Consider the following 14,858-nt stretch of genomic DNA (forward strand, 5'->3'; position numbering starts at 1 on the left):
TAAAGGATGCAGAATTTAAAGCACGGAGGTTTTGATTTGTCACTTTTTTTATGTGAGCATGGCCGTTTTGAGAAGTGATTGATGCAGTGAAAAGAAAGAAATGGAACCTATTGACTATAAAAGGTGAAATAAACAAAATACTGTTTTTGCAACTCTTTCCTTTTCATGCAAAGCAAACGCTCTGCAATAAGTCTTAATATTGTTTGCAGTGTGCTGGTGATTTAATCTCATCTGAGAGAGAGAAGAGCATTGTTTTGACTAATTTTACAACGATAGTCACTTGCTCAGCAAAATGTATATTTATTTAATATTTCCCTCCATATCTGGTGCATTTCCCAGAACAGAACATATTAAGCTTCAAAGCCCATAAATGTTAAAGCTCAGCACATAACCTTGTTCTACAGATATGAGTGATAATGCCATTATAAGCTTAAAGGGACAGTTCACCCAAAAAATAAAGATTCTGTCTTCATTTACTCACTATATGAGTTATGTTAAACACAAAAGAAGATATTTTGAACAAAGCTGGTAAGCAGTTGCCGGTTACCAATGACTTCCATGGTATGGGGGAAAAACAGTTAGGTCCCACTTTATATTAGGTGGCCTTAACTACTATGTACTTACATTTAAATTACTAATTTAGTGCAATGTACTTATTATATGCATACATGTTTTTACACCGTACTTAAAATACTTATATGTAATTACATCTGTAATACACTTGCATTTATAATTACACTGTTGAGTCGTCCATTACATCTTAACCAACCCTTAACCTATCCACACCACCAAACCTTGTCCCTAACCTTACCCATATCCCACTTCAATAGCAGCACAAGTGTTTTGTACTACAATACGAACATTGTACTTGTTTTCTGGTGTAAGTACATAGCAGTTAAGGCCAGCTAATATAAAGTGTGACCGACAAATAATCTTTGTTTTTTTTAACAATTTTTTACAAAATCAAGTGTAGTTTTTCCCCTGTGCCAAAAAAACCCCCTGCAATTATGAAACATTTTACATTTCTAGCTAAGCCTGAAGTGGTTATTCAGCCCATTTTTGCAGACCATTGTCTTTTCTAATTATCTCTCCGAATGCGGCGTTCGGGACCTTGTCAAAGAGGTGACCCTGCTATCAAAGCAAAGAGTATCTCTAAAGCAATTCACAGGCAAATCAAGGGCAAAGATTTCATTACTTCAAATCTGGCATACCTCCTTGGAAGTGCGAGAACAGCTAAACGATGCCAGGCGAAGCCCATGCAGCTCGCCCCCGGGCTTCAAGAGACTTTTTTTTTCTTTATACGAGGCCTAAACTTCCTATGAGATCTGTCCGACCCAACATAATGACTGTGCATAACCTGCTTTAATTGGGCTAACTGGCTCCAGAGTCAACTATTGTGGTTTTGGAACGGCCCCCCTCCACCATCCCCTTGTTACATTATCAAAGAATTTGGTGCACATTATAAAATGCCTAATTACAGGGCGCTCTGTGTTTCCTTCCGATGCCTAGAGCTCACCAGGGGTCATTATTACCATGTTCGCATGTGCATCCCTGCACTCGTTCTTCACATTTTTTTTCTCTTTCTTTTTCCTTTAACACCCACTCCCGACCCTTGTGGTTCACTCCAACACACGAGCAAACGGATATACGGTTTCTCTTCCTTACAAACACATCTAATTGTACTTATAAAACATCCTCTCAGACATTCCTGTGATTATCTGTCAAATATTTTGGAGACGTTACCGACTGTGACTAACATGTGTTTCTGAGCACAGACTGACACTTTGTGGTTTTTGGTTTTGTTTCAAGCAGCACTGAGCATGCCAGTGGAAATAACAGGGGTTGGTAAAATATATTTAAATGACTGCGAAGAGGAACTCGGTTTAACGTCGCTATCCAAAACATGATAATAAAATAAACTAGTTTTTTTTTTTTTTATATTTCCTAAAGAAAAAAATGCTTGCGAATGCACAACTCGTCTGTAAATAAATTAAATGGCATGCCGTGAAGAAGTCTGAGACTTTCTGCATTACCACAGAGAACATTCCAATAAATGACAGGATGTAATTGAAACTTCTATCTCTCTATTTCCGTGTCTCTTCCAACTAAATTGTCTTGAACCACGGTAAAGCCTGAGGTGACAGTGGAGCTTATCTCACAGAACAAGAGGAAAAATAAACGACGCCGGGAAAGGAAAACGTCAAGCAACTTTATTAAGCCCGCAAATTCATGTCACATTGAGCTTAGCTCAAAGCTAAACCGTCTGTATGCATTTTGTCCACTGCTTCCTCTTTATCTTTACAAACGTGTTTAAGCTTTTGTTTGGGGGGCTTTGGTTGGAGGCGATTAGACAGCCAAAGGAGAAAGACAGCTGTTCCTTCGAGAGGTACACTTGGAAATAATGCCAGAAGACTTATTTAGGACTAGTTAGGCACAAAGTCAGACAGCCCAGTGTTTTATTATTTTGTTTTGTTTGCTTGATTTATTGTTTTTTCTTGATATATATATATATATATAATTTATTTTTGGCATTCCTGTTTTATTTAATTAATATTATTAGGAGACTGGTATCTGGAGTAATTTTATTTTATTTATTAATTTAAATTTTATTTATTTCTGTGTGTGTGTGTGTGTGCGTCACAATACAAACGCAACATTTTAGTTTGCATATCATTCTAGAATTTTTTCTACGACCCACACATTTCTGGACAGTCTCCATGAGCTTCACCCAACTATTCGTTATGTGTCTTATTCTAAAAGACTGCATCCCCGTTCAACCCCCTTCTCCCATTTCCTCATGGACCCCATTGACAATGTGTGACCAAGGGAATCTGGGCGTTCTTGGGCAATGGGAGTCCCCATGACCAGGCACAAAGCCCCCTGTCAGTTACCTTTTCACCTTTGGCTGGTGAAAAGGGGGCCCTGAACAATAGGGGCCGCTCAGCTGGAGATGGTGGAGTCTCATGGGTTTGGGAACTCGCTCACTCTCTGCTCGTTTCCTCTTTGACTCTCCATGTTCATTTGAGGCCACCTCAAGGTGCATTTGTTCACCCCCTCCTTCTGATAACACAGAAGCAGCCTTGCCTGTTATTGCCTTGCAGCCTTTTTAAAGAAAAGTTGCTAGAGAGACAGACAGACAATGTGTCAAGGGGGGTATTTGAAGAAGCCTACATTCTCCTGTGGGAGTACTTCCTATTAGCCCACAATGGTCCATACATTATAAAGTGGCTTTGTATGGAAGCTATTTCCATGCTAAGTAAACTTGTTGTATTGGTGTCTTTCATCCTCTATCACTGCTAGATCGGATTTAACTGAGGATCAGAGTCTTGTTTGCGTTTTCTCTTTTATATATCAACTTTGTCATGTTTATCATGCCTATATATATATATATATATATATATATATATATATATATATATATATATATATATATATATATATATATATATATATATATATATAACTATATGCGTTTCTGGTATCAAATATATTTCTGTGATTATTTAAAATATAATTAACGTGATATTGTTGTTAGCTTCTCATGCCACTAGAGAGCAGTAATAGACCCTTTTTTTTATTTCCATTGAGTTAAATATAATAATAATCGTCATTATTAGTAGTAGTAGTAGTAGTAGTAGTAGTATTTTATTATTGTTATTATTAATTAGATATTAATTTAAGGCACAATAAGCTTGTGCACTTTAAAATGTGGATTAAAGGTAAGAGGAATAAATCAACAGGGCATGTGTGTGACAAGAACAACTGCATAAAGGTAGATGATTAGATTTTTTTTTTTTTAGGGCGGAAAAAGGTTGAACCCATTGCAGCAAAATTAATCTTCACCACTTACAAATGTATTCCTGCCCTTACAAAAGCCTTCAAAGGGAAAAGAAAGTATTATAAAGTTGTAAACTTAAGTATCAACTGCGCTTGAGCAACAGGTTAGCTCTCTTCTGAAAATGTTTAGGCCGTGAAAGATTGAGCTGCAGTGTTCCCTGCAGAAAAGAATCTTTTGAATGAGCCGATTCATTCGAATGATTCTGTTGAACCGATTAACAAATTCTGTAAGGGATGATTTTGTGGACGAGGAAAACTGTTAATATTACAATATCGAGAACAATTAATATTAACAAAATTAATATTTTTTGATGAGTGTTTAAAGATTAATTTGTAACCCCCGGTTAATAAAAAAGTATGATTATTATTATTAGTAGTAGTAGTATTACGATTGTTATCATCATCGTAGTCGATGCTATTATTTTTCATGATTGTTGTTGTTGTTGTTGTTAATAACCATCGTGATTATTTTATAGTTATGTTACATAACTGTGTGTGCAATTCAACATTTTTCGATTTTAAAAGTTACCATAAACGTTATGAGTGTGTGCAGAAGATCGACTGAAGATAACGCCTTTTTATGGGCTATAAAGCTGACGTTTAGTTCACTGCTTCGATGAACGACCCTGACAGAAACCGACCCAGATTTCTCGCCGGTAAATGATTTGCATAAACAGTGCAGCCTATGATGTAACAAAATAAACTTGTGATGAACGGTCAAATTTACTGTGAAGAGAGCTATACAAACTGTAAACGTCCCAATAAGACGTAAGAACAACTTTAAAGAATAACGTAAAAGAATTGGCGAGTCGATTCTTTGAACTGGTTCGTTCGAACGAACCGATTCGGTCGTCCGTGTTCTGTCACACACACACACACACACACACACACACACACACACACACACACTCACACACACACAGGGAGTGAATGTTGAGTCCTGTAGAGCCAATGAGCTGGGACCGGATACGATATATCCTCTGGGACAACAGCTACTCTGTTCACCCCCTTCACTTCCACATGACGCCATTTACAGCATAAACCCGACCTCCTCTCCGGAAAGAAGAAAAAACAAGAGCTGAAAAACTTGAAAGCAGCACAGTGTGTGCCATGCAGCCAAACATTCAACTCGCGAACCGCAACCCGTCTTCTTGAAAAAGTCTTGAGGGCTTTCATTTGCCATTTTTTTTCAGTAAACTCCGCTCATTTTGTTGGATTCTGGAACTTATTTTCTTTTTTTTTTGCCATAATTAGCGGTTTAACGGCATAAGTTGAACTACGCTGCGTTCTGCTTGGAATAAAACTCTGATGTTACCGTTTCGCGCGAGTCGCGCGGAAAAATACGCGAATAGGAGGACGCGCGGGTGTTCGCTATCGTCGGGATTTTTGTGAATGAATCTCCCAATGAACTGAGGACTAACCAAAGAGAAATTCCTACTAGTAGGATATACTCTTCACAACACAAATAGGGGGTTGAGGTGGTGAGATCACGGTAAGTGACGTGCATTACAACTTTTTGCAGTGGATTTTGACAGGCTTTTATTTTAGTTCCGTTCATTGCTTACGTATTTTTTTTTAAGTTGTGCATTTATAATACAGCTCTGGGTGTTCTTTATTACTTTTTCCAGTGCTCATGCTCCGCGCCATTCTTGCAGCTGTGCAAATAGTTGCCATACGGATCTGTTCCCTGCGTACTTACTTTGACTTACTTTTCATTTAGTTAAAGTTTTGAACCACTATTGAAAAAGCTAATCTACCGCCGCACTATTGTTATGAAAAAAAAAGACTCACTAAGGATTTTATTATTTTTTTAAATCACATTTTAATTTTTTTGTCCTAATTATTTAAAGTAGCGACTAGACAACCTGATCTGCTTTCAAATGATTTTTTTTTTTCAATAAAACCCATAACGACATTCCATTAATTAGATTAATAATAATATTAATAAACTTTGTCTGTTGTTGCAAAGAAAAAACAAACTTTATCCCATTATTCAACCAAGTTGAGTATTGTCATAAAGTTAGTATGCATGCTGATAACCCAGATCAGAAGTTTAAATAGCAGTGAGGAGATAAACAGATGTTTAACAGACATTTTGCTGATGGGGCCTCTCCGTGGAAAGAGAGATTGTGCATTGATATGGTAATTTGGGGTAGTGTTATTTAGATTGAACTCGACTGGTGCTGAGGGTCCCGGCTGAGAAGTATGGTTTCGTGTTTTTGCGCTTCAACACATGTGGATATTTTATTTTTCTGTATGTAAGTTTTTGTGTCATTAGAGCTCCGCCCCCCCGTCGATAGCGTCATAATGCATTTGTGGACGTCACGTTATTACTCGTATGCAACGCCGGATGCTAGATATTACAATTAAAACTTTTCAATCGTACCATAACAACAATGCAGAGAAATCGTGCTATGGAGAATGTAAACTTTTATATTTAACTAAACGCCATGACCGCGTTATTCGCGTGCGAGCCATCTCTATATATAAGTTGTGCAATACTTGCATTTCAAAATCAAGCTCTTTAAACATGTTATTTGCTTAGGAGTTTGTATCGTAAACTGACTAAAAATAATAGCTTGTACCACAAAGCAAAGTAAAGTTGGGTGTGTTTTTAATTATTTTGATCAATGAACCGTGAGAATGGTGTTTGCGGTGTATAAAAATTATAAATCAACACAAGAATATATATATATATATATATATATATATATATATATATATATATATATATATATATATATATATATATATATATACACTCATATATATCTCAAGTCAAGTATCTGTGCCTTATAAAAACATGCAAAATGTTTATATAAATGCACAGAGAAGTGAATTGCTGTCATGTTTAAGGATCCATTGGTCTCAAACTTTCGTTGAGGATAGATGATGCTTTTGCAGATGAGAAATGCTAGACATGACTCCATTTATTCTTGATCTGACAATGTGCAACACCTCAGACACTGCTGAGCAAAAGTGCTTTTGAGTATACTAGATGCTCCATGAACTTGATAGCTGCAGGTGGTAAAGGCCTGTCCCATTAATGATCAGCCTTTTAGGGCTGTAGAGGTGGGGAGTAGTTGGGAGATTTGCATTAAGGAGCCTGCCATCTGCCTTTTCTTTTTTGCCTAGTTTGTATGATTTACATATGGTTAGTTTATGGGATTTTACTTCCCTGTACGCTCTCGTTTAACTGTCTGCCTTTCCCATAGGACTTCAGATGTGTTCAATGCCAGCCGGAGAGTTCCCACTTCAGAGTAAAGATGGAGACAAGAGCTCAAAATGGCGGCAGCGGCTCCTCTGGCTTGCTGCGAGCTTTGCGTGACACTGGCAGACCCCAGACTGGGGACTCGGAGCCTTGGGAGGGCCAGGTGCTCTCCCTGGACCAGATAAGGACCATCCGCAGCAGCAATGAGTACACGGAGGGCCCGACGGTGGCGCCCCGTCCACCGGCCTCCCAGCAGAAAACGGACTCGCAGTCTTCTAGCCCGACTTCCACTGCTTCCATTGAGCTATCCGAGCATAGAAACTCCCCGAGGGCCCAGCGAGCTGGTCAGCAGACTCCTCAGCAAGCCCCTCAGTCGCCAAGGAGTGGCGTGAGCAGATCCACCAGTGGTACCAGCGACGGGTCACGCAGCACAGCCAGGGCCAGCACAGGCAGCACCTCGTCGGAGCAAAGACTTTTGGGAAACGCAGGCGGGACGGCCGAGCGGGTGGTGAGGGCGCAACCTAAACGTTCAGAGCTGAAGCAGGAGGAACTGAAGCCCTTGGCCACGACTCTGGGCCAGGCTGCCGATGGCAAGCACTCAAACCGCTGCGAGGACTGCGGCCGATGCAAGTGCGAAGGGTGCACCTGCCCTCGGACCCTGCCGTCCTGTTGGATGTGCGGGCGCAGGTGCGTTTGCTCGGCTACAACAGCGATGGACTACGTCACCTGCGTCTGCTGCGTCAAGGGCCTCTTTTACCACTGCTCCAGCGACGATGAGGACGTGTGCGCGGACAAGCCCTTCTCGTGCACCCAGTCGCACTGCTGCATGCGGTGGACGGCCATAAGCGTCCTGGCACTTTTCCTGCCCTGCCTGCTTTGCTACCTCCCGGCGAAGGGCTGCGTGGCGTTGTGCCAGGCGTGCTACGACTGCACCAGTCGGCCAGGATGCCGCTGCAAGAACAAAGGAGTTGAGAAATAAACAAGGCTCGGTTCCTGGAGTAGCACTGGGAAGATAACCTTATCTGGGACTATCTCCAGAGCAGTGGGAAAATATTCGCAAATTGTTGTAGTTTTGGCACTGTAGACCAAGAGGTGACATTGGATTGGCAAAAACTGGTTTGAAGTGGTTTGTTTGTTTGTTTGTTTTTTGCTTTTCTCTCATCCACTTTCTCTCTTTCTCTTTCACTCTTTAACGGGGATAGAGTTTGTCGCGACATCCTTCCCCCGTCCTTCTCGTTTTAAACTGAAGTCCAGAATGTTAGCCCTATTGACATTCAGTAATATGACTGATAAAGGTGACAGACTCTTCTAACTAACTGTTTGTGAATAGTATCTGCAAAGTATGTAAATTAGCAAATGAGCTCTTTTTCTGAGAGATTTTATTTTTGTACATATAATATTTCAACTGTGAAAAGCATTGTGCCAAACCGGAGGCACCTTGACAGATCCATATATATGATGCATATATAAAACGTGTATAGTGCTGTACATTCGTTTCGAATGTATATCAATCACTCTTTTGATATTTTGCCTTATAGAAGAGAAACCTTACATGAATTATCCCTACAACTATACTTGTAAATTGTACAGTGACCCTAAGAAAAACTTTATTTTCTAATTTCAACACATTGTTTAGTGTAAAAATATTTATTTGAAGTTTTATTATTTTATAAAGTAATATTTATTTTGAGAAGCATCTTTATAGGCATCACCCCAACTTTGAGAAACAAAACCTCCTCTGTTGTTGCTGCAAAACAAGGGTGACAAGGGTGTCAAATCTGATGCATATGTTCACTATAAAATAGAAAATATATTAACGTTTTGAAATTAAACAATGCATTTTCTGTGTTTTTTTTTTCCTGGCCTGCTGTTGACCTTGTTTTTAGCCTTTGAGCACAAAGGCCCATTTCAGAAAATCGACTGTGTTTTCAATCGCCTTTGTTTACCCCATGGATCTTCTGTCAGGGTTGCGTTTCACTTTGCGTTTATGATGACAGCGATGATGTTCACAGAGCTTCGATTTCGAGGTCATCTGAAAATAAAGCGATGAAAGTGATAGTGTACGTTGGCAAATCAGCAAAATAGGTGCGTTACTGAGAGATTCTATCGACGAGATCTTCCTGCACAAAGGAGATCAAGTGAAGTTTTATATAGCTCACTAGAAATGCAACATTGAGTATTGTCTGGTGTTATTTCATGAATGCTCTTGCTTTAACCGTGACCGTTTGGAGACAGCGGCGTAATCTCGACTGGAAAATTGCAGAGCTGTGTTAGTTTGTGTTGTTCTGGTTGACCAAGAAGACTTGACAAAACTGTAGTCATGCAATAGTCACAGTGAATTAAGTTATCAAGTTATGATTACCAATAATTAACACCAGTACACGAAGCTCCGAACTGCTTGTCTGATAAAACCACCCAAACAAACTGATCTCAGATGGAGATCAGCCCCAGTTCCTTTACAAAGAAGCCCTGATCTCGAGCCAGACCTTCAGGGGTAACTTCCAGCCTCTCCTGCCAGCAGCGGATACTGGCTGCATTTACTTCCATGGGAAACATCTGGCACTGGTTTAATCATTGAAGTATGCGAACCACTAGTTGACATCAGGAGGATCAGAGATTGTTTCTGTTGGCAAGTCATTGTTTGCTACGCTCCCTCCAATCCTCGCTTGTGTTATGGAAACTGCCCTGTGGGAACATTAAGAGTAGATATGGTACATGCGAGATGCTTTATCTATTCTACTTTTGAGGAAATTGTCGCTCCCTAGACGATCTCCGAGTTGCTTGAACGCAATTGTGCAAGTAGCGATCTTTAACCTTTTTGTATTAAGAAATGTGATTGCTAAAACTTCAGATAACTCTTTTTGCATTTTCACAACTTCAGTTGGTTGTGGCTTGAGCAAAATCATTTTAAAACTAAATATGTGCTTAAATTCAGGTCTTAAATAAAGTGACACACATTTGCACCAAATTTCCATTAAGTTTGAATGGTCTCTGCAAGTATTTGGTAATTGCATCAACTGGTAATCACTCTTTAAAACTAAAGCAGCTTAAAATGTAAAGGTCTTGACATTGTGGTTTTTTTTTCATATAGTAGGTGCTTTTACAATAATATATATTGATCTTGCAATGCATGCCTCCTTTCGCATAGTCACAAAGTAAAAGACCCGTTTTTTTCCTGTGACATGATATGCACTACTGGCATTCACACTGTTGGTTCAGCGTGTTGGCGCATGTTTGTTATTTTGCCGAGGGTTTGAGTGACAGCCAGCCAGCTTTCACCCCTCGGTAGGGATGAGCCCCCTTCCCCGTTTACGCTGCAAAAGGTGGAAAAACAAAACCGTCCCGATCGCTCGAGTGCGTCGTTTTCCGGCTTGCCTCCCACCCATTGTTTTAAGCTGTGAATGGCAGGGCAGCTACGGGGGGTTGGTTTGCTCAAGAAAGCCCAGCAAAGGGTTAAAGACATTACTTTAAATGACAATGGGCCAACAGTTTACCCCCACATTCGAACCCTTGTGTATTCACCGTCTTTTCAATGGCCCTCAGTTATTTCACCGCCTCTTAAGCCTCTTCAACTACCTGCTTGGTATTCTCACAGGGCAGCCTTTGAGTGCGAGTGTGTGTGTGTATGTGTGTGTGTGTGTGTGACAGCACGCACGCGCATGTTTCCTACTTTGCGTGCGAGTGTTTAGCAGCCGCTAAATGTGTTGTTATGGGTGCAGGCAGCACAAAAGAAGGATAGATGGGAAAAATGACACCCTTTTGAAAGACCTGCAATTGCATGCCAAGTTCAAGAGAAATAGAGAAATATAGATTTCTCCATTGAGCAGAAAAATGGGTCAGATAAAGGCTGGGAGGGCTGACCTCAATAAACAGACAACAGACGGGACGGAACTTACTTTGTCTCAAAAATTAACACCAGTATTAAGTGCTCTCCTAGGCCGGAACGTCTAGTTATTGTTAAAAGGAATGGATTAGACCAGTGGGAAGTTAATTCATGTGTTGTTGAAGACGTTATGTACCCATCTATTGATGTTTGGTATGTTTTGAAAGGGTATTGATTACTTCCATCCTGATTCTAAATTTAACCATGTCAGTGAGGACAAGCTACACGGGCAAAGTGAGATAACCCTGACTGGTTACCACAGGACCAAACAGGCAAACTAAAGTGCAAGAAAAACAAAAAAACAGATACCGTTTAAAGGTATAGTATACACCCAAAAATTATTTTAACTTATGAAAAAAAATCTGGTGAAAAATCTGGTGCATGATATTAAAAACACAAAATATTCACGCTTGGAGACCAAATAAAAAAAAAAACTGACAATAGAACAAACATTGTTAAAAAAAAGTTACTAAAGTTAAGGGCAAAAACTTTAGTAAAATGTATCAAGTTTTTGAAGAGAACTGAATCTAAACCGAAAGCAAAAAAAAATTTAAAATATTAACACACCCTCAGATCTGGAGAGACACCCCATTAAGCAAGAGAGTCTGAAAAAAGAGAGTGCGCATTTGTGCAGAAAAAGAACGAGAGAGAGAGAGAGAGAGAGAGAGAGAGAGTAAGCAGCAGAGCAATTGGAAAAGCCCCCAGAGCGTCTCTTTGTTGGTTTTAGCTGGGCCCCGGCGCTAATGCCCCGTTCTGAAGCCCAGATCTATTCAGTCTGCTCATCAAGGCAGAATACTCAACAGGAAGGAAGGAAGCGGCCCATTCTTTATACGCCCATTGTCTGACCACCGGGCTTAAGCAATCAAACAGCAATGTGCCGAGAGAGAGAGAGAGAGAGAGAGAGAGAGAGAGAGAGAGAGAGAGCAGGATGAGGTGCTCGGTGGGGGCAGGGAACGACAGCTTATGGTCTGTGTTCCATCCTGAAGTTTTTATCTGTGTCTCTGGCAGTCAGGGGCTTCCCGATTTCTTCACAGTCACAATCTGTATGCATTTTAAAAAGCGCTCTGATTCTGATTAAAGACAACATTGGCTTTGTGCGCATTTTGAACTTAGGGATGGAAACATGCTTTACACAAGAATGCAGACCGTGCACATGTGCTCAAGATAGAGGGTTTCAGCGATTGCACCAAACGAAAGTGCACGCGATTCTAAAAATGCTGACAGTTCGTCTTACATTATTTTTGTTTAGTCAAAAACTGTTGTTCGGACAGTATAAAAAGGAGACTGACTGTAGAAGAAGACATTTAATGCCAATCCGTGCTGTGGTGCCCCTCGTGGTGACGCTGGGAATGCAACGCACACGTGTGGTCTGGCACTATATTTAAGACTTTTTCTGTTAAATGAAAGACAATATTAGACATTCGCGGTAAAATCATAAATAATACAAACTTGCGATTGTTACAGTATTACGTGTTAAATTTGCTTCCTCCGTTGTAAACTTACACCGTGACATTCAGCAGCATTCTCTCGCTCTCGCTACAAACTCAAACTACATTCTAAAACTCGTCCTGACATTCCTGCCTGAATGAGCCTTCGGCTTTACCCAAAGGCAGGGGAAGATTAAGTTTCCGAGAGAAAGAGGGATGAAATTCCATAATTGCATGGTCCTTTCTCTTCCACCCTCCTTCTGCACCTTCCCACCCTTTCTCATTTCAACAACAAGCACGGATCTTTTCAGAACATAACATGAAATAAATTCATCATGAAATGCCGAAATCACTCATAGTTTTATTTTATAACGACACTATTCAGAAATTACATTATACTATGAATATAGTATTATTCAAAATAAGTATTTGCTTATAACTTAGTAACTTATGTTGCTTAAATTATGCAGAATTGATTAGTGTATTTGAAAGTGTAAGTTATAGTTTTATATTATTTTATATGATCAATCTCATAATTTTTATTTAGTTGTGGCAGTTTGAGGGGAAATGTGTTATGTGCTGTTTTAAGCAATTTTATCAACTGGTAAAATATAAAATAACGACAAAAAATACTTAATATTTAAGCAAATAAATAAACTAAACAACACAATACAACAGACTTACATTGAAAGGGTGAAGTCATAGCCAACAAACACCGGTATATCAATAAAAGATGAATTACTTGGATCTGTAATCACATAGAAACCACCCAGAACATCCTAATAATCAGTATTTAGAATTTATTAGACTGCAATCACACTTTCTTGCTTAAGTGATAACTATATTAAATAATATAGTCCTCATCGGAAATTCAAGCTTAAAATGTTCAGCTATATCTCAATCTTAAAAACAGTTTCAAATCACAACCAGCATATAGGTAGACCGAAATTCTCACTCACACAGGATATGGACACGATTCTCTGTCAGCGACGAGTGCATTTCTGAGAAGCTTGTCTGCCATTTCCTGTGGAAACTAACCACACAATCCATCCACAGACAAACACAACAATAAATAGACCACACGTCGCAACACATGCAGTGGCCACGGAACGTATTTGGACACCTTGAAGCTAAAGTCACACTTCAAGATTTCATTGCATTAAGATCGAAGTTCTCTAAACGATACTTTTCCGAGCCATTTTGTTCTGGCTCTCAAGGTGAATTTAAGTGCATGTGTTCAGTTCACACAAGTGAAATTGAATGTTTCACAACCATCGAGTGTCACAATGCGTTTTGCTTTAATTTCAAACAGTGTATCTATTGTTAAATCGTTCAAAACCCGACAAAAGTGTGCTTGTGCAATCTGCCTGCCTCTTGTTATCTAACTCAAAGCCATTCACAAATTTTAAACCTGACACAAATGTACAAATTTATTTTTAAGAAAAGAAAAGAAAAATCTGCTTTAAAATACTTGCAACGCATTAAAAAACGAATATGGTAAAACCTTTTGCAAGCGATTATTATCCATTTGTGTTTCGTTTTGCTTCAATCTTGTTTTCAGCCGAGAAGGTTCATCTTTGCACATGCACTCACTTGCATTCATATTTCTGCACATAAAAAAAGCTCGCACACACAAAGAAAACCTCAAAATGAGCATGCACGGACACATGGCCGTGCACCGGAATCATCATGAATCCAGGGCATATCAATTATCTCTCTTTAAAAGAGAAAAGAGCGGAACCAGCACGGGAAAAAGGTGAACGCTGGGACAGCGGGAGAAGAAATGAAAGAAGCCTCTTTAACTTATGTAATAGGCGTCACCGCGCATTAGGACTGGAGAGAACTTCCTAAATGAACAATCCAGCCTGAAGGCAAAAGGAAGGAGGGATGGGGAGGCTGGGGGGAGAAAAGAGGGATAGAAGGGCAGTGGTCTTGCCTTGGGGTTAATTGAGTTAGAGGACACGAAGGAGCCCTGGAAAAGGCCCGCGTGGTCGTTAGGGTTGGTGGGGGTACAGGACTAATTAGAGAGGAACACAGACAGACAGAGGCTTGGAAGCCCAGCAGGCTTTTGGAGAGCGGGATCACGGATAGAGAAACGTCTGGAATGAGCGAGTCAAAGAATTTGTGTTTGCTGATCTGTTTAGTTGCCCTTAAAGGAGGTCAAATTTGATTTCATCAGAGAGATCTGTTAAATTAAAATATCTCAGAACTCAAACATCCCTTAGCGACTACCTAAAAAGCATCAAAAAATAAAATCAGTGGACACCGTAGCAACATGCAAAAATTCATGAACATGAAAGGAACATTTTTAAAAAATCACAAAGAGTACTTTAGCAACACCATAGAAACTCCACAGCAAATTGACTAAAAACAGTGCATAGCAATGGACACCAAAAACTACTCAAAACTTGCAAAACAGCTCAGGAACTAAATATAAATGCTAACAAAAAGAAAGAAAAAAACACTTAGCAGCCACCTAATAAAAAACTAATCAAAACGC

General features: G+C 39.7%; 1 protein-coding gene across 1 annotated transcript; it reads left to right on the forward strand.

Moving 5' to 3' along the window:
- Positions 1–4,834: 4,834 nt before the first annotated feature.
- spry2 (sprouty RTK signaling antagonist 2) lies at positions 4,835–8,880 on the forward strand. The gene is made up of 2 exons (XM_043240733.1): positions 4,835–5,329; positions 7,053–8,880. The coding sequence occupies exon 2, from the start codon at positions 7,104–7,106 to the stop codon at positions 8,025–8,027; it is 924 nt and encodes a 307-aa protein (XP_043096668.1). The 5' UTR covers positions 4,835–5,329; positions 7,053–7,103; the 3' UTR covers positions 8,028–8,880.
- The last annotated feature ends 5,978 nt before the right edge of the window (positions 8,881–14,858 follow it).

The sequence above is a fragment of the Puntigrus tetrazona genome, chromosome 1, assembly GCF_018831695.1.
Source record: "Puntigrus tetrazona isolate hp1 chromosome 1, ASM1883169v1, whole genome shotgun sequence".
In the NCBI taxonomy this organism is placed as follows: Eukaryota; Metazoa; Chordata; class Actinopteri; order Cypriniformes; family Cyprinidae; genus Puntigrus; species Puntigrus tetrazona.

What these genes read in the sequence shown, in the direction of transcription:
- spry2 (XM_043240733.1), top strand. Translation starts at nt 7,104, where the DNA reads ATGGAGACAAGAGCTCAAAATGGCGGCAGCGGCTCCTCTGGCTTGCTG.